Source organism: Chelonia mydas, chromosome 3, assembly GCF_015237465.2.
Source record: "Chelonia mydas isolate rCheMyd1 chromosome 3, rCheMyd1.pri.v2, whole genome shotgun sequence".
Lineage (NCBI taxonomy): Eukaryota > Metazoa > Chordata > Testudines > Cheloniidae > Chelonia > Chelonia mydas.
Window position 1 is genome coordinate 9,488,425 of NC_057851.1, and position 23,512 is coordinate 9,511,936.

At 48.5% G+C, this 23,512-nt stretch overlaps 1 protein-coding gene across 4 annotated transcripts; it reads left to right on the top strand.

The window, feature by feature from the left end:
* Positions 1 to 1,716: 1,716 nt before the first annotated feature.
* LOC102930012 (squalene synthase) lies at positions 1,717 to 23,090 on the top strand. Of its 4 annotated transcripts, none has more exons than XM_037893864.2 (8): positions 1,717 to 1,980; positions 5,566 to 5,663; positions 9,522 to 9,705; positions 14,520 to 14,648; positions 15,936 to 16,127; positions 17,118 to 17,294; positions 17,599 to 17,751; positions 20,451 to 23,090. In XM_037893864.2, the coding sequence occupies exons 1-8, from the start codon at positions 1,879 to 1,881 to the stop codon at positions 20,670 to 20,672; spliced, it is 1,257 nt and encodes a 418-aa protein (XP_037749792.1). In that variant the 5' UTR covers positions 1,717 to 1,878; the 3' UTR covers positions 20,673 to 23,090. The 4 variants fall into 4 exon arrangements, with proteins under 4 accessions (XP_037749792.1, XP_043398048.1, XP_037749791.1 ...); XM_043542113.1 differs by lacking the exon at positions 1,717 to 1,980 and adding an exon at positions 4,581 to 4,619; XM_037893863.2 differs by lacking the exon at positions 1,717 to 1,980 and having other exon boundaries at positions 5,222 to 5,663.
* The last annotated feature ends 422 nt before the right edge of the window (positions 23,091 to 23,512 follow it).

The following is a 23,512-nucleotide window of genomic DNA, read 5'->3' on the forward strand; positions in this document are numbered from 1 at the left end:
TTTGCAACTAGACATTAATAAACTTGGCCTGGGTCAGACCAATAGGGTGGAAAGAGTGTCAGAGTCAAAGGCCTCCACTGGGAACAGGCTGCTTCCAGCCATTCCATATTTGCTGACTGGGACTGCTGTGGCAGCGCACAGGGAGAAAGGCTCTCTTTCGCTTAAACCCTGATCCAAAGCCCAGTGAATCCAACAGGTTTTGGATCAGGCCTTAGCTAGACCCTAAACATGTACAGCTGTATTAACCAAAAGTAACAACCCAAATTGCACTGGGAAGTGACGGGGAAGCCAGTGCGGTCTGTGGAGCACTTAATGGGCCTCCTCCATCTGCCCTACCAAGTAGGCTCATTGAATTCTGCACCTGCTACAGCTTCTGAGTGTTCTTCAGAGATAGCTCCTTGTAGGACACGTCGCAGGAATGCAGCCTGGAGGTCAAAATAACCTGAATAGCTGGGGCTTGATCTGCATCTGAGAAGCATGGTCCCAGTGGTCACGCTGTCCCACAGATGGAGAAAAGCACAACAGGCCACTGAAGCCACCCGGGACTCCTGGAACAAAGGCTCCAAAAGTGACACTCTCTTCTATTAATAATTCATATTTAGTACAGAGCAGAAACACTGGTAAGAGGAAATGATACATGAGCAATGCAAACCTTCATGACTTAAAGTATCAGAGGGGTAGCCGTGTTAGTCTGGATCTATAAAAGCTGCTTTCTCATGCCTTAAAAGTGCAACTGAACCTGAACCAGCCTGACATTGCGACCAGCAGCCGGTCACTTGTCCCTTTAGGCTGATGCAGGTGAACGCCAAATCAAAAGGGTGTTTGAAATGCCAGGCTTAGAAAGAAGCAGTGGAGAAATACCTCTGGGCCGAGGGTGTCAGATGATCTAATCATAGAATATCAGGGTTGGAAGGGACGTCGGGAGGTCATCTAGTCTAACCTGCTGCTCAAAGCAGGACCAATCCCCAATTTTTGGCCTAGCTCCCTAAATGGCCGCCGCAAGGATTGAACTCACAACCCTGAATTTAGCAGGCCAATGCTCTAACCACTGAGCTATCCCTACCCCCTACTATTGCAGGCAGCTGCATGGGCCCCCAACCATTGCCCTTGCCTGGCCACTAGCCATCGTCCAGGGACAGTGGGGTTGACCCATGGGGCTGCTGCTCCGAGGAGGGGAAGAGGGCGGCGGGATGGGGACCCGCGCGGGGTCGACGCAGAGCAGGGAGGGGGCTCTCCAGGGCACGCACCCGGCGATGGGTGGCACAGCGGCGGTGCCAGGCCTGGGGACCGTCACAGCTGGGCTGGGGGTGGGTAATCCAAGCAGCTGGTCCATAGGGGCTGGATCGGGGGGGTGGAGGGGGGTGTCTGGCAGGGGACGGGGGTGGGCCTATGTCGGGCAGGGCGGGGCAGGACGCGCTGCCCCTGGGGTGGGTTTCGCTCGGGCTGTCGGACGACCCCGGTAAGGCCGCCACACCGCAGCCTCCCGGGCTCCGGAATGAGCCGCGGCCCCTTTAAGAAACCCGGCGCCTGCTCCTCGCCTGTTCCCCTCGCGAGGGATGGGTGGGCGGTACCCTCCCCTCTCAGCCAATCAGAACAATTCGACATCCGTCACACCAGCCCCGGTGCCGGCCTGTTGGCCAGCGTCCTTCTGGTGCGAGAAAGGGGCGACCAATGAGCGCCCCGTCCACCCGCGGAGCCACGAGCGCCGCACGCGGATTGGCCGGCGTCAGCGGGCGTGGGCGGGGCCGCGTCTCTCCGCGCGGCGCAAGGGAAGATGCTGCGGCCGGGCGGCCGCGGAGGGGCCGGTTGCTGGGCGGAGCGGGCGGGGGGAGCTCTCCAGTGCGCGAGGACGCCCGGCCCCGGTGCGCGCGGCTGCCCATGGAGCGGGTGGGGAAGTGGCTGGGCCGCCCCCGGGAGCTCTACAACCTGCTGCGCTTTAAGATGGGCGGCGGCGCGGCGGTGATGCCCCCGCTGGACCAGGTGAGCAGGGCGCGGGGCGGGGGTGCCGGCCCCGGGGGGGTCTCGTCTCTCTGCTGGCTCGAGTCCCGCCCAGCCAGCGCCTCTCCCCAGCCTCTCTCTGTGTCGTACGGGCTCCCTGGGCCACTCGCTTCCCAGACGCCTGCCGGGCCACCTAATAACCCACCTGGGCCTCGATCCTGCCCCGCTGAAATCGTGGGGGGGGGCTCTCTGTGGGTACAGGGTGCTGCCCACAGGGCTCGTGGTACGCCTGGAGCTGTAACCCCAACGTTTAAAACCCAATCCTGCGCGTGATTATCTGATCTCTGGTTAACCACAAATCGGGATTAATTGAAAGATCAGTCGTGTCCCCTGGAAAGCAGCCTGTTCTGTGCATTCATCTCAAGCACTGATCTTCTGCAGCGCATTTTGGAAAAATCAGAATTGTGCCGCCTCTGGCATGCACAAATGCGCCCATGTGCAGAGCCTCATTGATGTCAGTAGCCACCTACTCTTTTTGCAGGGGGGGCGGCTTAGGATGTCAGTCAAATAGCGAGAATCAGGCACTGTTTCATAATTAACTCCCTTTCTGGCCAAAACCCTGTGGGTTTTTATAGTATGCCCCCTTCCTTATTCTGAAAGCTTCGTCCTGTTTCCTTTTTGATTTCCCTGGTTGCTTGATGATGTGTCTTGGCCAATAAAAGTCTATAGAATATTATCAGCTAAATGGAATGGATCTTGACACCCGACTGCTGGCCAAGACAAGGCTCTGAACCCTGTGGCACAAAGTCTTCATTAAGGTCAGAGTGTAGGACTCAGGATCAATGAAAGAAAATGGGTGGACAGACATGAGGTTCATCAATTCATCTTTCAGTTAGTAGTTTCACATAGGCCATGAATAACCGTCAGAGGGTAACAGCCACTGAAATCCAATCCTGTGCCTATAAAATTCAGTGGCAAAACTCCATTGACTTCAGTGGGAACAGGATTAGGTCCTTGGACACTACTGACCAGAACTGAACCCTGGTCCTAAAGAATACAGAATTCAATGCTGTATTAATCTCATAGTTATTCTTGAAACTAGTTTTACTTAAGATCCTGATACTGCCCGTCACCCTGTATGGATGCAGGCATCTGCCTGGGCAGAGTGACTTGCAGAACCAGTTAAGCTTAAGACATTGATTGTAGAAATGTCAAACTCACTGGTGTGGGTGTGATCAGTGTGGGTCAATGGGGCTGGTTGCAGGTAGATCTCTGTGCTTGTGGCCAGCTGTGCTGACTTCAGTGGGGTTCCACCTATGCTGATCAGCTAGCAGGATCAAGACCTTATTTTGTGTTCCCAGACTGGTGACTGGTAGCAGTTACTCTTCAGAAGGGTGGTAAGACCATAAGTGCTAATTTTAATTAAGCAATTATCTTCACATGTATACCACTTCCTATGAGAAATTAATTTGAGGTGAGTCCTTCACCTTAGGAAAAATATCTTTAAAAATGTTCTTGCTCTTTCCAAACAAGCCTCAAGTCTTCATCCAGTTAAATCTAGGGGAGATAATGCTGAGATGAGACAGTGAATGGCCTGTCTAAATTATGTGGGGACAGAAAGAATTCAGTATATAAAGGCCTACATTTGCTCAGAAAGATTCTGTATTGTAAAATTCATTACTGGTTAAGTAAAATATATTAAACTGGCACCATTATCCTAAAACATCATGAATTGGTCTGAAAATATTTCACTATTATTTGTATTGCCATAGCAGCTAGGATTCCCCAGTCATGGAACCAGGGCCCCATTGTGCTAGGCAGTGTACAGACACAAGACAAAACGCTGGTCCCTGCTTGCAGTCTCAGTAATTTTACCTACTTTTGTTATAAATGATAAAGATTACAGTAACAGATTAAAGAGGAAAACGATTATTCTGTTTTTTGTTCCCTCCTGGTAGTTTTACTCTTTGGGTAGGACAACACTTATGTGTAGTCAGTTTCAGCATTTCCCCTTAGTGGGTGGCTTTCCACATAAGATTAGGGTACTGGAAAATGTGGGGAAAGGAATGAAAATGTGACTGTGAAACTAAAAATGAGCAGACCCCAGGGAAGTCTAGTACTTGAAATTAACTTTAACTTAAAAAAAATATCAGCTAGATTGCAAGGTGACTGCATTCCTTTGTTAGCTATTTATGCTTCTATTTCATGAAGCCTTTACTTGCAGTAGAGCACAGAACAGGTGCTATTGCATTTAACAGCGGTGTTGAGGTTGCAGGAGACTATGAAGGGACATGGGAGGAGCTAGTCTATAGGATTAACAGAGGAGCCGCTGGAAACCGGTTTTTGTTTAAATGCTAAGGGTGGTGGGGGTGTCGGCGGGTACCTAGAGCAGCTGTAGCTCAGGAAAGCTCATGCTCTTAATAAATTGGTTAGTCTCTAAGGTGCCACAAGTCCTCCTGTTCTTTTTAGGGTACAGACTAACACGGGGGCTACTCTGAAACCTGTCACAGAGCAGTTTGGTTGTTCGTGCCTGAGCCCTTGTCTCTTAGGGGGAGTTCTCCCCGGTGTTGTGGGGGGCCCGGGGCTCTCCGGGGCACGCAGGGTTAACGAGAAGGAGGGTGGCTCCCAGCTGAGGCGAGGAAGGGGCAGAGGGCGGCTCTCTCCCGGTGAATACGGAAGAGGTGCGCTAGGGCGGGCCGGAGGGGCTCTCCGAGGCCCGGAGCACGGGGGTGGCTGGGTCTCTGCAGGGCGCTCGGGGCGGGGGGGTCTCGGTCTCTCCGGGGCGTGCTCGGCTAACGGGGGGCGGGGGGTCTCGGTCTCTCCGGGCCGCGCGGGGATAATGGGGGAGGAGGGGGGGTCTCGGTCTCTCCGGGCCGCGCGGGGTTAATGAGGGAGGAGGGGGGGTCTCGGTCTCTCCGGGCCGCGAGGGGTTAACGGGGGGTGGGGGGAGGGGGTCTCGGTCTCTCCGGGCCGCGAGGGGTTAACGGGGGAGGAGTGGGGGTCTCGGTCTCTCCGGGCCGCGAGGGGTTAACGGGGGAGGAGTGGGGGTCTCGGTCTCTCCGGGCCGCGAGGGGTTAACGGGGGAGGAGTGGGGGTCTCGGTCTCTCCGGGCCGCGAGGGGTTAACGGGGGAGGAGTGGGGGTCTCGGTCTCTCCGGGCCGCGAGGGGTTAACGGGGGGTGGGGGGAGGGGGTCTCGGTCTCTCCGGGCCGCGAGGGGTTAACGGGGCGGTTTCCCCCCCACACACACCAGGGCGGGGGCGCGGGGCGGGGCTCCCGGGCCGGCCGTAGTGGGTGTGTCGGCCGCCGCCTGCGTGGCCTAGCGAGTCCCGCGCTCCTGGTTCTGCTTGGCCCCGTCGCGGCCGCGGGCTCCGGCTGGGCAGCGGCCCGGCCCCATGGCCGCCAGCACCAAGGCCGTGGCCCTCTTCAAGCGGACCCTGGCGCTGTCTCCCCCGCGCTGCCCCGGCGGCGGCGGCGGCGGCGGCCAGCGCTGCTCGTCCTCGCCGCTGTCCCGGCCGGGGGGCCGGCGCCGCGGGGGCAGCCGGCTCCTGCACCAGGGCTCCCCGCCGGGGGCCTGCCCGGCCTCGCCCCGCTTCCAGCAGCCCGTGTCCCCTCTGCTCTGCCCGCAGGACGTGCTCAGCGACGGCCTCAAGACCTGCTACCGGTACCTGAACCAGACCAGCCGGAGCTTCGCCGCCGTCATCCAGGCCCTGGACGGGGAGCTGCGGTGAGTGCCGGTCGGGGGGCTGTGGGCTCGCAGGGGCTAATTAGCCCGTGTCCCTGCAGCGGGAGCCCGCCACAGACTGGCCGGGCTAGGAGAGGGTCAACGGGGCGACCTCGTGCCGGAGCCAGCCCTGCACAGGGGAGCAGATCCCTGGTGCAATGTGCTGGCCGGGCCCGAACTCGTGTCCATGCAGCCCTGCTGCATGAGCCGCTAGCTCCCGGGCCGGGAGAGGGTTATCCACGCAGCAGGAGCCCAGCGCGATCCCCTGGCTGCTGTGGCCCGGAGAGGGTTAAACATCAGCCCGTAGACCGCCCATGTGTTACTGGCCATAGGCAAGGTACGTGCTTGTTCTCACAGTCTGCTGGTAGCAGGGGGTTGTCTGAGATCTATACCTCATCGCTTGTTACCCGTGGTGATTCAGGCTCTGGATTTTGATATGATCATGGGGGATGAGGCCTGGCTGTGGAGTTAGATTCTTATCAGAACTTCTTCAGAGTGCGAGGTGGGTTGGGGTCTGCTTCTCAGTCATGCATTTGTATTCAGCACCTTCCATGCAAATAGCTCACCAGAGCTGTTTGAAAACATACTAATTTAGTGTAAAAATCCCCTGCATTTCTCTAGTGCCTTTCACGTAATCATCGTGAAGCACTTTACAAATATCAATAGAACATCCTATGTAAGATACTGCAGGTGTTGTTGGTGACACAAGATATGTTTATGTTAACAGGCCTTGTCTATGATCTTGAGTGCAGATTAGTTATTATTTGTATTACCATATCACCCAGGAGCCCTAGGCATGGACCATGACCCCATGTTCTAGGTGCTGTACAAACATGGAAGAAGAAGATTGTCCCTGCCCCAAAGAGTTTACAGTCTAAGTGTAGGACAAGAAGCAACAGATGGATACAGACAGGGCTTATGTTTACGCAGGTGTCCATGTATTTTAATATGTAGCATTTACTTAATTGGATCCCTAAAACAGTGTACAAAGTACACTAGTAAAATATACCCATTATATTCAGTACTTTTCATCCCAGGTTCTGCCTTGGTATGTCTGTGTTGTCCCTCATCCCTGTAATCACTAACTAAGCACAGTACGGTGCCCCTGTGAGGCAAGGATGTATTGCTCCTGTTTTACAGAGGTGGCATAGGTTCATGGGTTCTGTGACTTTCTGGGACCTCCGTGACTTCTGCAGCGGCCAGTGTGGCTGGCCCAGCGGCTTCCTGAGCAGCTCGGGCAGCCCCTGGGCCAGACCGCACTGACTGCTGCTGGGGCAGCCTTGAGCCACAGCGCTCTTCCCACCCCAGCAGCAGCACAAGTTTGGGTGTGGGAGGGAGCTTGGGTTGTGGGAGGAGGCGAGGGCTCTGGGCGGTGCTTACTTTGGGGAGGGGGGCTTCCTGGAAGCAGTGACATGTCCCTTCCTAGGCAGAAGCGTGGCTAGGGGGCTCTGTGCGCTCCCTCCACCTATAGGCATCGCCCCCGCAGCTCCCATTGGCCATTGGTTCCCAACTGGGAGCTGTGGAGTGGGCGCTTGGGGTGGGGGCAGTGCACGGAGCCCATCTGGTCACACCTCCACCTAGGGGCCTCAGGGACATGCTGGCTGCTTCTGGGAACCACACAGAGCCAGGTAGGGAGCCTGCCAGCCCAACCAGCTCCCCCAGCACCAGCGGGGTCTCAGGCTACGTGCTGCCCCTTTTCTCCCTCCCCTGTCAGAGCACTTGCGGCACCCCCTTCTGCCCCCTGAGCACCTGCAGCACCCCGGGCTGCCCCAGAGCACCCAAGTTTTAGTCAGGGGTATATAGTAAAAGTCATGGACAGGTCATGTATTGTTGTTTACTGCCCGTGACCTGTCCATGACTTTTACTAAAAATACCCGTGACTAAAACGTAGCCTTAATTATAATTTATTTACAAAAAAAAATAATTCTCCTTTAATAAAACAAACCCAAGGTTAAGTGTAGTAGTGAACAGCTAAATGATCCACTCACTTTCCCATTACCATATAATCTTTCATTGCTCATTGTTGTCCTAGCTCATCTATGCTGTTTTGTATTTATTAGCATTTAAACATTGCCAAAGTGTTAGACGCACACTACCTAATTTGCCTTTGCAATAACTCTTTTGAAGTAGTCATTATCCTAACTTTACAGATACGGATTTTTTATAATCCTAGGGCTGGAACCTGCATTCCTCGCTCCCAAAACTTCCACTGAAGGCACAAAGATTTATGAGTTTTGAGCATAGCAGAGAGATGATTTCTTGACCAAAACCACACAGCAAGCCAGAGCAGAGACAGGATTCAAATTCAGGAGCTGTATTGCATCATCCATTTTTCGCAGAACTCTTATAGATTCCAGTGCTTAAAAACACACTGGGAATATGGCCCCTTGAATGCATAGATCCTGGCCCCATGATCAGTCTACTATTCCAGTCTTTTCAGACTTTTTCTGCTTGAGCCCCCCAGTTCATCCATGATTTCTTGCTTTGATCCTAATACTTGGTTACTACACAGTGGGAGGAAAGAGAAGCTGCTGCAGCAGAGGGACAGCTGGAAGAGAAGGGAACAGAGAAGAGTTTATCCTTCCTCTCACAAAGTCTTATTTCCCCTGGGTCCTAGTGGCTGCTGGGTTTTAGTAACTTTTACCACTATTCTGGCAGCCCTCCCAAGACTTGTTGCAAATTTGGATCTCTCAGTACAGCAATGGATTGTGCTGCTCTTGGCACTTTGGATCAGTATTACATTAGTCTGTTAATGATACAGTACCTTTACTAATGAGTTTTTAAAAAACAGCTCTGCTTTTCATCTCTACCACCCCAGCAAAAAGAAAAAGGCCCTCTCCCCACCCCCAAAACAACAACAACTTGGTTTGAAGGAGGAACTACTCTGGTGTTTAAAGAAACGGTTGCACATTGCAGGTCACTTAGTTGTCTGCCTGATAGCGCTAAGATTCCACTTGTAAGCACATAAAACCCGGAGTGTAAAGATTCAAGGCACTTTCGTTTGTGATTAATGCTGAGGCGAATGATAGATTTGCAGTGGAATGATCAGCCTCAGTCACATGAAAATACTCACATGATGTGTGGGTATCAAAGGTACTTACATGGCCTCCCTTACTGTTGTATCTGAGCAGCTCACGACCTTCAGCGTAGTTATCCTTAAAACACCCGTGTGAGGTAGGACAGTGCTGTCATCCCCATTTAGTAGTCTCTCTGTGCTTCAGCTCCCTAAGTGACTGGCCCAAGGTCACACAGGAAGCCTGTGGCAGATCAGAGAATTGAACCCACGTCTCCCATGGTCCAGGCTGGCACTCTAGATACGGGACTGTCCTTCATTTCTAGCATCTGAATGCCTAGCTCAGGCGTATCGGGGGGCCAAGGAATTTCCAGCATCTGTAGCGGGTCCTTTCTTGATTCTCCGTCTAGGCACATGTAGTATCTAAATATGTTTGAATTGTATCTTCAGTGGTTGCCACTAAATTGATTAAAAAGGTATCCACTTTTTAATGATGACCACTGGTACTAGGATAGCTACTACAAAGACAGATTATGGTATGAAATTACATTTTGCCTCGTGATTTTTTTTAGTTGTAAATGTCCTTCTGGTAGATTTGGGCCTGAATCAGAGCCCTGGTTCTGACATGCCCAAATGCTGGGGATATTTGAAATATTGATGTGAATTTTATGGCTTGAGCCTATCTCTGATTTGTATGCAGAACTAGAAATACTTTCCAGGGTGCAGAATTGGAAAGACCTTTGTTTAGTTTTCAAATGTCTCTCACAAAAGCCACATGATTATTTTTAACTACTCGCCTGTGTCATAAGGAGTCCTGCTTGATAGGAAATCCTTCCTTCCCTCCATAGTCATGCTGTGTGCATATTCTATCTGGTTCTCCGAGCTCTGGACACAGTAGAAGATGATATGACCATCAACTTAGAAACCAAGGTCCCAATGTTGCATGACTTCCACTCCTATCTGTATCAGCCGGACTGGAGATACATGGAGAGCAAAGAGAAGGACAAGCAGGTGCTTGAGGACTTCACAACGGTGAGCCATTAGATTTCTTGTTTCAATCTATGAAATATAATGTGCTGATAATATAGATATCCACTTTAAACCTTTTTGCATCTTGATACATAGAATTGTTAGACTGGATCAGACCCAAAGTCCACCTGGTAACCTGACTTCAACGGTGGCCAGTACCAAATGCTATATTTGGCACTGGTGCGACCACTCCTGATATACTGTGTCCAGTTCTGGTGCCTACAATTCAAGAAGGATGTTGCTAAATTGGAGAGGGTGCAGAGAAGAGCCATGATAATGATTAAAGGACTGGAAAACATACCTTGTAGTAATAGACTCAAGAAGCTCAATCTATATCCATCTTAACAGAGAGAAAGCAAAAGGGTAATTTGATTACAGCCTATAAGTACCTGCTTGGGGAATAAAACTTTGTTAATGGACTTGTCAACCTAACAGGCAGCGGTATAACAAGATCCAATGGCTGGAGGTCAAAGCTAGACAAAGTCAGACTAGAAATAAGGTGTACATTTTTAATAGTGAGGTTAATTGGAACCAATTTAACCAAAGGTAGTGGTGGATTCTCCATCACTGGCAGTTCTTAAATCTAGGTTGGATGTTTTTCTAAAAGATCTGCTCTGGTTCAAACAGGAAGCTGTTCAGGGAAGTCCAATGGCCAGTGTTATGCAGGTCAGACTAGATGATCACAGTGGTCCCTTTTGGCATTATAATCTATGAATCTGTTTCAGAGGAATGTGCAGGAACGTTGCATTAAGCAGATGTGAGATAATCTGTGCCCAGGAGGCAACCCAACATGATCTTTAACAGCTAGAGATTGATTCAAGTCTCAAAGCAAAAGGTTTAATATCCCAGTCTCAAATTTTTTATCATTAGCAGTAACAGAGGATGTGGAACTCATAATAGAATTTCCATTACTGGTCTTACTGGCAGAGCTCAAAACATGGAAAACTGTCTTTATAAAGTAGGATATTTCATGAACAGTATTATCATTGTGTATGATACACTGTGATGCTCTCCTGATCAGTACTGATATAAATGGCTATTGCCATCTATGCCAAAACACCTGGTTTGATGGTTCTTAACTCTGGTTGTACGTTGGTGGTGGCTGTTGACGTGTCACTGGGTTTGCTGTTAGTCTGTATTGCTCAATAGATGAGAAAGGGATGCGGAAAACCAACTCATTTGTAATCTAAACTGTCCCAGAGTTTCAGGCACTTCTCAGTTTTGACATTGAGGGCTGCATTTTAAAGAACAGAAGCCTAAGATCCTACGCATTCACTCACCCACCTGCATTTGTGTATGTTTCACTGCAATTCTGTGCCCTACTAGGTGTTCAGAGGGCTACTCACTTGCATATGAGATTGCATGCACGATTGGGAACGCTGAATGTTGATAAACTTTGCATGTATGCAAATGAGGCACTACCCTCGGAAAACTTGGCTCTAAATATTATATGTTCCCTCGGGTTTTGAAAAAGCAGATCAGCTTCACAGAGCGGAATGGCAGACTTGCAAACTCTTGTTTTCCATGTCAGAAGAGTTCAGGTGTGTCCTGGGATTGATAGGTCCTGCCCACTGGAGGAAAGGGGGATGATGGCAGGAGGTCAGAGAGCAAGTTGGTCAGTTAACGGAGGGAGTAATGTGGGTGGTGGCTTTGGAGAATCTGTTCCTTTCTTACAAGGGGCTGAAGGTAAATAGAATGACCTCGTTATCAAAGAGAAGGTGACTTGATCACAGTCAGTAAGTACCTGTAGAGAGAGAAGATACCTGATACTGTGGAGGGCAATCTAGCAAACAAAGGCATAACAAGAACCAATGACTAAAAGGAAAAGCTAGACAAATGTAGACTGGAAATAAGATGCACACTTCTAAGAGTGGGGGAAATTAACCTTTGGAACAAATTAACCCGGGATGTGGTGGACTCTCTACATCGAGACAGGATGTCTTATGATCTTGTTCAACCAAGAGTTACTGGGCTCGTTGTGGAATTCCTGAGTGAAATCCTTGGGCCTGTGCTACACGGGAGGTCAGATGAGATGATCATAGTGGTCCCCCCCAGGCCTCAGAATTGATGAGGGCCCCAATCCTTGCTGAGCCAGCAGTTGAACCTACTAATCATTTCAGTCTAAAGTGTGTAAGCACAGACGGGAAAATGTTAGCCCCAGAATGTTTCACTATGTTACTATTTATGGCTGACAGCAAGAGGTCAGCTCTACTGTATTAACTAGTAAACACTTAGATCTATTGCAGAAACAGTAGCTGAAAATTTTTTTGAGTGAGCATCATGCAGCATACATTAAAAGTAAAGGAACAGGGCAGCAGCTCTTACAAACTTTGTTTATATTCTCCATAGTTTAATATTCCATTGTCAGCTTCTACCGCTTGCTTTTTCTTTTTAAGGACGAGTTTATAATTCTGATGATATGCCTGACCAGCGTCATAATAAAACCAAACCTAGGCAATGAAATGCAAAAAGCTGTGTTGTATTCAACACTAAGCCTCATGAAAACTGCAAAGTCAAGAAATGCAAAAACCAGACAAAGAGTAGATCATTTAGATGCCAAGTCACTTTGGTGCTTTTGAAATTTTCACCCAAGATCTCTTAATATGAAAGTAATCACAACTTTAAACTGATTTGCAACAGCACACACTTACACTTCCATTGCACTGTTTGCTGCTGAGGCCTTCAGATGCCAGGTGGTGAAAGGGCCGTATAAATAGAGCTGTAGCACAAGGTTCCTGAGCTATTTACCAGTAATTTAACAAAAAGCTTTGTGCATAACTGAAATGTAATTTAATAAACTAACTTTTATATTTTATTGGTGTCTAATTAACTCCACCCTCCCTCTTCTTATTTCTGTTGGTGTAAAATTCCTCTTCTCCCTGCTCTGCCACCCAAACACCAGCTGGGAGTGTGCATGGGAACAAGATGCATACTTCACACTGGAGTAGTTGCCCTCTAGATGCAGCATTATTTCAGTGCTCCAGCTGAGAGCCCTGCTGGGATTTGGCGAGCAGCCAGCGCTGGGGACCAGGCTGGGATTCACTCACTGAATGGGGCTGTTCTCTAGTAGATTTTAGGTTAGCATTCCAAGGAGTGCACTTAACCTGTGGCATAGTAATTCTCACAAGAACAGGAGCAGTACAGTTTCTGAAGAAATTCAGGTAACTGATAGGATTTGTAAATATTTTGAATTTTAATTGAAGGTTGGATTCTACTTCCATTAAAGTCAGAGTGGAAGGGAGGTGATGTTTTTAGGTGGGGGGAGTTGTTGCTAATTTTATGGTAACTTGATATTAAGGCTCAGATTTTCATATGAGCCTTTGAGTAGTTCGGTGCCCAAATCCCATTGAATTTCAGTGTGATTTGAGCACCTAAATCCCCTCTGATAATCCCAGCCCAAAAGAATATTTGGGAAGTCCAGTGACTGCTGTGAATGGCCAGAAGGCATCCATGCTAACAGCTGCTTGTCGGAGAATTGCTCCAGTGTTCAGAAATGTTACTACAGTACAAAAGAGTTTAATATGTACACTTGGGATACAAGCAACTTGTTAATTTAGAAGATCTGTCCTCGTAAGTGGTATTTACGGGGGCTGCATTGTTCCATGAAGTATCTTTGTTTGCTGCATTCATGTAACTGGCCTGCTCTTCTAACACATCCACTCCTGTTCAACCTATATTACAATACAACTTTGATATAGAAGGTCTCAGAAACTGCTGAATAACAGTCTCAGACAGTTACATGGCACTGTTCATCAGTATATCTCACAACACTTTACAAAAGAGATCGGAATCATCATCCCCATTTTACAGACTGGGAAACTGAGGCATGGAGGGAAGTGACTTGCTGAGGTCACCCAACAGGCCACTGGCAGAGTTGGGAATAGAGTCCAGGTTTCCTCTGTCCCAGCCCAGTGTTCTTTCTGTCCACAGTTGAGTTCCTCTGAGCTCCTTTAATCTCTCAATTTATTTATCTTAAAGAGAATGCTACGAGGCTGCCTATAATTACCCACACAGGGAGAAGAGGTCTGATGCTGGAGTGCTCTTTAACGTAGCAAAGGAAGAAATAAATGAAATGGCTGGAAGTGGATGTCACCAAAGTTCAAACTGGAAATAAGATGCACATTATTAACAGTGAGGATAGATTGCCCAGTGATATAGTGATTCTCCGTCATTTGGAGCCTTTAAATCAAGACTGGGCTCTAAAACAGGTGTCCTAGTTCAACCAGTAATGGTTGCGCTGGCAGCAGGAAGCGCTGGTTGGAATTGTCTGGCCTGTGTTGTACAGGACACTGGCCTAGAGGATCATAATGGTCCCTTCTGGCCTTTAAACTGTGAAATATTGCGCATGCTTAAGTCTGGGAGAGCTGGGCCTTGGGGAGCCCATAGAGAACAGAGCTGCAATAAAACCTGGAAATCATTCTGGCAGCTGTTCACTTGGTGGAACTCTTTCATAAAGTTACACTTGGTGTACAGAGTTTGTTTTGTAACTCCTTCATGCCCCAGCTCACAAGTGATGCTGTCCAAGGCCGTATCGCCTTCAAGAAATTACATGCTGCATCTGAGCTGTGGCCAGAGATCATAGGAATTTTTGTTTCTGCACATGCTGAATTTGTGTTTACTGCTGAGTGGCTTGAATCTGCTCCCATTGAAGCCAGTGGGAATTTTGCCAGCCCCTTCAGTGGGAGCAGGATTAGACCCCAGTAGCCTATAACCTTTCCCCCCCTTCCCTTCTCTCCCCGCCTCCCCGTCCCATTCCTAGTCTGTTGACAAATGCCACTTTCGGCACAATGTATATTTCTTTGTGGTTTCTGCTGTAGATCTCCTTGGAGTTCAGAAACCTGGCAGAGGTGTATCGAGATGTGATTGCAGATATTTGTCACAAGATGGGAGCCGGAATGGCAGAGTTCTTGGAAAAGAAGGTTGACACCCAGCATGAGTGGGATAAGGTAAGCGAGCATTGAGAGCGCATCCTCTCCAGTACGTAAAAGGTTGTTACAAGGAGAAGGGAGAAAAATTGTTGTTCTTAACCTCTGAGGTTAGGACAAGAAGCAATGGGCTTAAATTGCAGCAAGGGAGATTTAGATTGGACATTAGGAAATACTTCCTAACTGTCAGGGTGGTTAAGCACTGGCATAAATTGCCAAGGGACGTTGTGGAATCTCCATCATTGGAGATTTTTAAGAGCAGGTTAGACAAACACCTGTGAGGAATCGTCAAGATAATACTTAGTCCTGTCATGAGGGCAGGGGACTGGACTAGATGACCTCTCAAGGTCCCTTCCAGTCCTATGATTCTATGCTCAGGGCAATGCGCACAACCCCTGCTGGAGGTCTGGCATTCTTCATTTGCTGCTTCATGATGATGATGATGATTGATTACAATTTCTTATTGTAATGCTCATCCTGGCCATACGTAGGTACCCAAGATGAGTAAAGGACAAAGTGTTAACTCTGAGTCTTGCTGTTCGGTGGGCAGCCTGCTTCCATGTGAATGTAAAGATTTACCTGAGCGACGAGATCCCTGCGTACATTTCCCAAGGCATTGATTAGCTATTTTTGTCACTGACCTTGTGGATGACAATGGCTGTGTGCATTATTGATAGGTAAAGCATAGTACAGCTGTAGTGCAGAAATTTAAGGTGGGCCATCTTACTCCCTACCCACTTAACTCCTTGACTAAGAACACAAAGTACTCTGTCCCCTGCTTTGGCTGCCAGGCTGTTCATTGAAATGCAAGTACACACCATAAAGCCTTGATGCTGGTTTTGGGTGGTTTTCCTAGAACGTGCACTGTATAAAATGGGCCACATGAGCATCTGCTCTGATTTGGGTCTTTCATCTGGGTGATGGAAGCCTGGTGCCATTAACAGCTGTGAATGACACACTTGCCATTTTTCCTGGGTGAAGCAATGGTCCGGTGGTAGAATCCACACTGTAGAAGCATATTTTTGGTATGCGGATGTTGGCTGTTGAGCACTGGCATGAAGACACATGCCAGAGAGCCCTCGCTCAGTGTTGCTCTGTATTCAAAGCCCAAACCCAAATACCACTGACACATCCATCAGAATGGGTTTGATATGCAGCAAGTTGAATTGCATGGGAACTATCTTGCGAAAGTCTCCCTAAAGACACAAATAGGCACGTTAAATAACCTACAGGAGTAATTTTGATGTAGCCACATGGACTAGGGGAGAGACGTTTCACAACTCATTTTGTTCTTTCCAAACCTTGCAGTATTGTCACTATGTTGCTGGGCTGGTGGGGATTGGCCTTTCCCGTCTGTTCTCTGCATCAGAGCTAGAAGACCCTGTCGTAGGACAGGACACAGAGCTTGCAAATTCCATGGGCCTCTTTCTTCAGAAAACCAACATCATTCGTGATTATCTGGAGGACCAGCTGGAGGGAAGAGAATTCTGGCCCAGAGAGGTAAAGGGAAACCAGCACTTTTCAGATGACAACTTCAGCTAGATACGGTTTATTAGGAAGTGTTAGAGTGGTGATGCAGACTCCTATTCCTTTCTGATGAGCTCTGGAGATACTGTTTCTGCTTTGATACTGAGTTAGTCAGGACTACTTGTTAGGAGACTCATTTCACAGAATTTATCTCTTTTTTTGGATGTTGGTTTCTGGTGTGTGTGTGTCCATCCCCAGTGAAGTTGCACAAATCTGTCTGTAGGGAGTTAGGCAAAACTCTTCTGTCAGAGAGACCTTACAGTGGTATAGCTGAAAGGTCAATTGTCAGCATGCCTGTCCCATGGAGAAAATCTGTTCAGCAGAGTGTCTGTGACAGCAGAGGTTTCTCCAGACAATCTTGGATGCAGTTGCTCTGCTCCATGCACCAGCCTGTTCGCAGGATGGGACAGGGTTCCTGTAATCTAAGAAGAGTTGGCCCAACTCAGGTTGAGAGACCATCTTCATAACATGGGGACTCTGCTGCACCAGCCCCAGTCCAGCAAAGCATTTACACACACATGTAACTGTAAGCACGTGAGTAGTCCCACTGAGGTAAGTGCAGTTACTCATGCTTTAAAGTGTGTGTAAGTGCTGTTCTGAATCAGAGGCAGGGACACTTAACTTTAGAGCTACCAGCTGGGTCCAGTTCTCAGGAGAATGGGATCCATGTCTGTCCAAAACTTCACCATTGGGTAAGACTTCCTTCTAGCAGTTGGTCTCTCTCTTTCCCAGTGTGCCTTATCAAAAGGGTTGCTGTAATGGGACTGAATGGAATAGTAGGTCAGAGTGAACTGTGTGTTAAGGGTCTTGCTTCTGACTGTAACAAAGTCTGTTTACAAGAATTAGGTGCAGTAAAATAAGATCTTTGTATTTGACAGTTCGATATGGGCCCCCTTATGAATATGAATGTCTGAAAAGTATTAACTGCTGAGTGGTGTTCCTATGTACTGTCGGCATTCCTAGGTTTGGAGCAGGTATGCCAAGAAGCTGTCGGATCTCGCCAAGCCAGAGCACATTGACATGGCTGTCCAGTGTATGAATGAACTGATCACAAATGCATTGCACCATGTCCCTGATGTTCTCACCTACTTATCTAGACTGAAAAACCAAAGTGTCTTCAACTTCTGTGCGATTCCACAGGTAGGTTAATGTTTCCAGCTGTCTGAACCAGATATTTTCATTGCCTTTCCCCCAAATTAACCCCTTTGGGGCTGGATGTCTTCTCCGGTCCAGACACAGTATTTAATACTAGCCCTATTTTTTTTCTCTCCGATATTAAATACATTCAGCATGGAGATCGCCAAACATTTTGAGTTGTTGCCTCGTCTTGAGAGAGTGGGTCTTTCCCCAGAGGAATGACTGCTTTCAGATATACATGCTATTCTCACTAACGTCAGTGGGGCCTGTGAGTACAGAATAAATGCTGCTTGTCATTTCTCCCCAGGTGATGGCCATCGCCACTCTGGCGGCCTGTTACAATAACAAACAGGTGTTTAGGGGGGTGGTGAAGATTCGGAAAGGACAAGCTGTCACTTTAATGATGGATGCCACGAACATACAAGCTGTCAAGGCTATAATGTACCAGTATGTGGAAGAGGTAGGTTTGGTGTCTTGCTTTGAAAGACTCATATTCAGATGTAGCTGTTCCCTCTTTAATCCTCAGTGTTCTGCTGTTTAAGGCTAAGCTGGGGTTTCCACTCTATCCCCCTGATTCAGCAGTTTAGCAACTGCCATTTTGCTTTAGCTAAAATTGTTGAAGATGTTCTAGGAACAAGGACATCAGTATGAAAAAGCTTGAAGTAGTAAAGTCTGGAACATGGCTTTTTTTCTTCTTCTCTGATGCTGTAAATCCTTATAGTCCAAAGTGTATTCTCCAGAAGTATAGCACTTCCCCAGTTTATTATAAAAGCCACTCTTATGTTTTCAGGGGATATAATTATAGCTGTTGCAGAAGTGAAAGCCACAGCTGAGATGACAGACTAACTGCCAGTATAAACCTCTGCCCTCACTCATAATTTTCAGATTTTATATGGAATCAATGAGTAGGCAGAAGATGGTGAAAGGGAAGGTAAGGGAGGGGTTACAAAAATAGGCTAGCTCCCCAGTCTTGCCAAGCCATTGATGTGGCTGTGCAGCGTATGAATGAACCGATCACAATCGCTGTATGCCATGTCCCTGGTGTCCTCACATACTTATCTAGACTGAAAAACCACAGTGTCTGTTGTACAAGCCAAGCAGCCTTTTCCGGTGCCTGGAGTTACCTTTTGTTGTGCAGCTCAATAGAGAATAGGTTGGAATAAAGCTTTCTGTGGCTTTCCCCTGCTGGATGGAAGTGGGGGTGTAGGAAGGGCTGGTACAAGCCTGACAAAATCAGCTGGGTTTTTTAATAGCCCCTTCTCTGCTGAGAAATCTCTTTAAACAATCCCTTTGTTAGTATTTACATTTGGGGACTTTGGGGTAGAATCCTGCCTCAGTTACAGTCCAGGGCAAAACTCCCTTCCAGGGCCCAGATTTCACCCTTTGTCGTCCTCCATACGAAGGCTGAAACTGAGAATTCTGTTTAAACGTGATTCTTGGAAGAAGCTGCTTAGGGTGGTGTCACATCCCCCCCAGGCAGGGTCAGCTACGGTCGTGTCTATGGCTGCTGCTGACAGCTTTCGATCATGTTTTCCCTGCATTGTCTGGATAGGACTCTTGTTGAAGAACAGTATTGTCAGTCCATGCCAGGGAGTACCTTGGTTCTGTGAATCAGTTACCTGTCTAACAGACCTTGCTAGCAAGGTGCAAATACTGTTCCAAATCGTTGTCAGACAGCTCTTAGTGGCTGTACACATTCCTCGTAGCTCGTAGCCTAACCTGACCTAACCATGGGAATAACATGTCTTATGACAACATGTTTAGGTCCTGTCGTCTTTGGGATTTGGAGCAGCTGGCAAGGGTTTCAAAGCAAAAACCATTTTAATGTTTGTTTACTTAGATTCTATATAGGGCCTTACCAAATTCATGGTCCATTTTGGTCAATTTCACAGCCAGAGGGTTTTAAAATTGGTCAATTTCATGATTTCAGATGTTTACATTTGAAATTTCAGTGTTGTAACAGTGGGGGTCCTGACCCAAAAAGGGATCGTAGGGGGTCCCAAAGCTGTTTTGGATGGGGGGCGGGGGAAGGGAAGAGGGAGGTTGCAGGATTGCCACCCTCACTTCTGTGCTGCTTTCAGAGCTGGGCTCTGAAGGCAGCAGTCGCTGGGCTTCCTGCAGCTGGAGGCGGCTTGTGGAGGTGGGTCCGATCTCCCCAGTGCTCCTGGGAGTGTCCCAGCCAGGGGTTCCTAGCCACTAATCATGGCCAGTGGTGGATTAACGCACAGGCCTACGGGCCTGTGCCCAGGGCCATTTGAAAAAAGGATGCCCCGAACCTTGTCAGGAGCCATGTGTGGGGGGCGTAGCTGAAGCCATAAGTGTCAGCAGGAATCGAGGGGACTGAAGCTCCATGCCTTGGTGCCCAGGCAGGAGCTGCAAGGGCATGGAAGCCCTGAGCCCAGGTGCCTCAAGCCCCAGGTGGAGCTGTGATGACAGAACCCCGGAGCCTGGGCACATGCTGTGGGAGACAGAAGCCCTGAGCTCAGATGCCTGCAGCCCCAGCAAGAGTTGCAGGGGGTGGGAAGCACTGACCCTGAGCATCCCGGTCAGCGGCAGGGGGTGGAAGTGTACCACCCTCACTTCTGCACTGCCTGTGGAAGTGGGTCTGATCTCCCCCTGATAATGGCCATGTAAGGGAAGGACAAGTTCTGTCCCTCCCACGCCTGGCTGGACTAGCAGATTTTGGGGAATCAGATTTTCATGGGGAAGGGTTTATTTCACAGTCCATGACATGTTCTTCATGTGAAATTGGTAGGGCCCTATTTATGTAATAGACTCCTGTACAAGGCTGTAGGTGCCCTAAAAATCACCAGTACAACAAAATCACAGCAGGATTAATAAACATTAAACTAAGTTCCGGCTAATGTGGCTTGAACTGACAGATTGACCCCTGGGGGCGTATCCTCTAAACTCAGTTCAGTTAGCACAGTGCTCAGGTAAAATATTCCCTCTTAGCTCCCAGTTTCCCTGACTGGAGAGAAGGTAGTGCGGTTCTGATCCCCGGTTGGTTTAAAAGATGGGTGAATTGCTGGTAATGAGTATTATCCTGTTTTGGAATATGCCTAGCACCTCCTCCACAGAACCATATATTGTCGTAGGAATTGTGCGTGTGGTTTTCAGGGTTACTCCCTAACCTTGTATGGGTTTTTCTCTCTCCAGATCTATCAGAAGGTCCCAAGCACAGACCCTTCTTCTAACAAGACCCAGCAGATCATCGTCTCAATCCGGACAATGAGTTTGCCCAATGGCGTCGAGGTATCCCGTAACCATTACTCCCCCATATACCTCTCGTGCGCCATGCTTCTGGCAGCGCTGAGCTGGCAGTATCTGAGTGCGATGTCGAAGGCATCAGAGGAGTATGTACAAGCCAGCGAGAACTGAGGGTTGGTGGGGAGAGCGAAGGTCGGTGGATGGATAAGGTTGGGAGCAGGTTCTTGTCTCTTGCCTGTTGGATCTGCTGCCCTGCTGGATGCCAGACTGTTGTGGACCCTTAAAGCTGTGAATGGAATGGCAAATCCGAAGGTGTTGGTTGGCCTGCAGTATTGTGTGTTGCAGCCACTAGCTAGCAGCTGGATTTGGCTGTTTTCACTGTTTGGATGAACAGGTTACAAGTAAGACTGGTTGCGTCTCACTTTTCCTCTTTGTGGGAGACTGTTTTACCTGAATTCTGGCCAGGATATTTTTTAATTGCCTCTGTCACTTGTGATTTTGACACCTCCCTCCAGTAAAAAGTTGCATGACGTGAGCCTTTGTGTTCTCCCTCCTCTGCCCTGGGTGTGTTCTTACCTAAGTACCTTCATTGCTCGGCAACTGAATGTTTCCAGCAAGTCAGCTATCTTGGAAGCCACCATTCCCTCAGATGGATGAAATCTTCAACTCACTGGGACAACGTCTGACTGTTTTCTGACCGTTTCTCTAAATAGCTGAGGATCTTACAGGACAGAGATGAGTGCATAAGTTCTGGGCCTCCCCATCCTTGTACTAAAGAATTGTGAAGAGATACTAGCCTTAAATATTAGAGCTATTGCGATAACTTGGATGTAGCTTTCTGGTGAGATTGTTTTGTACAGTTTAAAGAGCTCAGAGGCTGAAAGCAGCTCTGTCTTCCGAAAGCTGAGTAGATGGCAGTACCTGCAAAGCTTATTTCTCCGCAAAAGGTGTGGGGGCAGGCTGGAGGGCTCAGAGGTGGGTAATGACTGCTAAGTCTGGTAAGATACAGCTGTACTGCTTGTGAGTAACACGCCATCCAGTGGGTGTCTTGGGATATAAAAGGTAGCTCCTGATCCATCCCTTGGGGATGGTTTTCATCAAACCATGCAGTGAGGATCCCCTTCCTGGGCAAAGGAGGTGCACTGTAGTAAGGGAATAGTAAGGGAACAGCTGTAGCAGTGAGCGTGGGAGACGGAAAAGCTGCCAGCTGAGCTGCAGGGGAGCCAAGGAGGCAGGTCTTGAGTCAGCAAACCTTCCTGACCTGGCGAGAAGAAGGGGAATGTTGGAGTCTTTCTCCCCTCGTCCCTCTCCTGTCTTTGTGCCCCACCCAGGCTGACAGTATGGCCTAGAGAAGCACAGGTACCTCTTTGGACTGGTCACTAATTGGCTCTGGAAGGAGGGTGGTTGCATAGCTGCTGCTCATGCATTCAAACTCCCTTTGGAAACAGGACTCTCTAATCACGTACCATTATTTTCTGTGGCTTGAGCAGTGTTCCTTTCACCCGTGCCCTCTTGAGGGTGCGGGGGTACAGCCTGCTCTGCCTTCCCTGCGGGACTATCAGCAATAAAGATGCACACAGTGCTGGTTTTGACACCTTCTGGCTGTTCAGATGAAGTAGTCCACAGTGTGAGTATTGTTATCTGCTAGTTGTCCATTGCTTCCAGCTCCTGTAAAACTCAAAGTGTCTGTGCTGGAGACAAGAATGGAAATGCTTCAGCTTAAGACTTACGGGCGGAGTTCCAGGGACAGCAGCTCTGAAGTAGCCTTGTCCTGCTGATTTCAGCAGGTGGCAGTCTTCATAGATCTGTCTTGAAGAACAACCTTCATGAAGGAAGCAGACACTTCTCTCTGGACTCAAGAAAACTCTCCCACCAGCTCTGAAATCTGCAGTCATCGTAGGAAGAGCCTTTAAAAGTTGAAGTAGTAGGGCTGGCACCAGGAAGTCTGCTTAAAAGCTGTTGGGTTAGCTGTGTTCACTTTCTGTTCAGCGGGGATGGGTGTCTGCAATACTCTTAACCCTCTTTCCCCCCTCGGTCTTTAAGCTAGCACAGCTCATGTTTTAAAGCAGTGTCTTTGAATAGAGGTGAGTATGTTTGAGGATGGGTGCTTGCTGCTGCTCTAACTCACCCCCCCCCCCCCCGTTACATTGTGTACTACTGTGCTGTCCTTGCTGTGAGCAACTCCCCAGCTTTTCATGACCATCTAGTGGAGCATGGCCCTGGAGCTGTTATCAGTGCTGTTACAGGAAGCAACTCTCTCCCTGTTAAACCTTCTGTTCCCCAAGCAAGCTCCATGTGGCTGCTTTTAAACAGCAGCCGCATCTGGTGTTGTAGATGTGCGCCTATGGTGGGAAAGGTGACTTAGTCTAGTCACTTGATGTTTAGGAGTTGGGATCTCTGCTGGGAAATGTCTTGTGGTTGGGTGTAAGACCACTACAGCACTATTACATGGCAAGCTCTACTCCCCAGTTATCTGTGTACATACTTAGCCTAATTAAATGGTGATGCAAATATTGTTTTGCTCTTTATGTAGAGAGGTCTGGGCTTCAGTTCTCAGCTTCCCTTAACAATAAATTTCTTTGCCTAGAAGTCCTTGGGTACCATTATTCAGCTGGCTAATGACATCATGTTGTGAAATCTTATTTGACAGGTGGGAAGAAGCTACTCTACATGGGAAAGCTTTGCATAACAGATCAGTCTTCCTCTGTGAACATTTCTACACTTAAAGCAAAAGCAGCACAATAAATTGAAGACATGCCTGATGGTGGTAGACTCAGGGATCTTAAGCTAGTTAGGTTACAAAATGTTAAGCAGTGACTTAATCAGTAGGCATAAGGGGAACATCTGTAATGAGTTCTTCAGTCTAGTAGACCAAGGCAGAGCAAGATGCAATGGCTGGAAGCTGAAGCTAGATAAAATTAGGCCTTGAGTCTGGTCTGAGTTTACCAGTGAGGGTAATTAATCATTGAAACAGCTTACTTAAGGATGGGATGGATTTTCTCTTGCTGGCA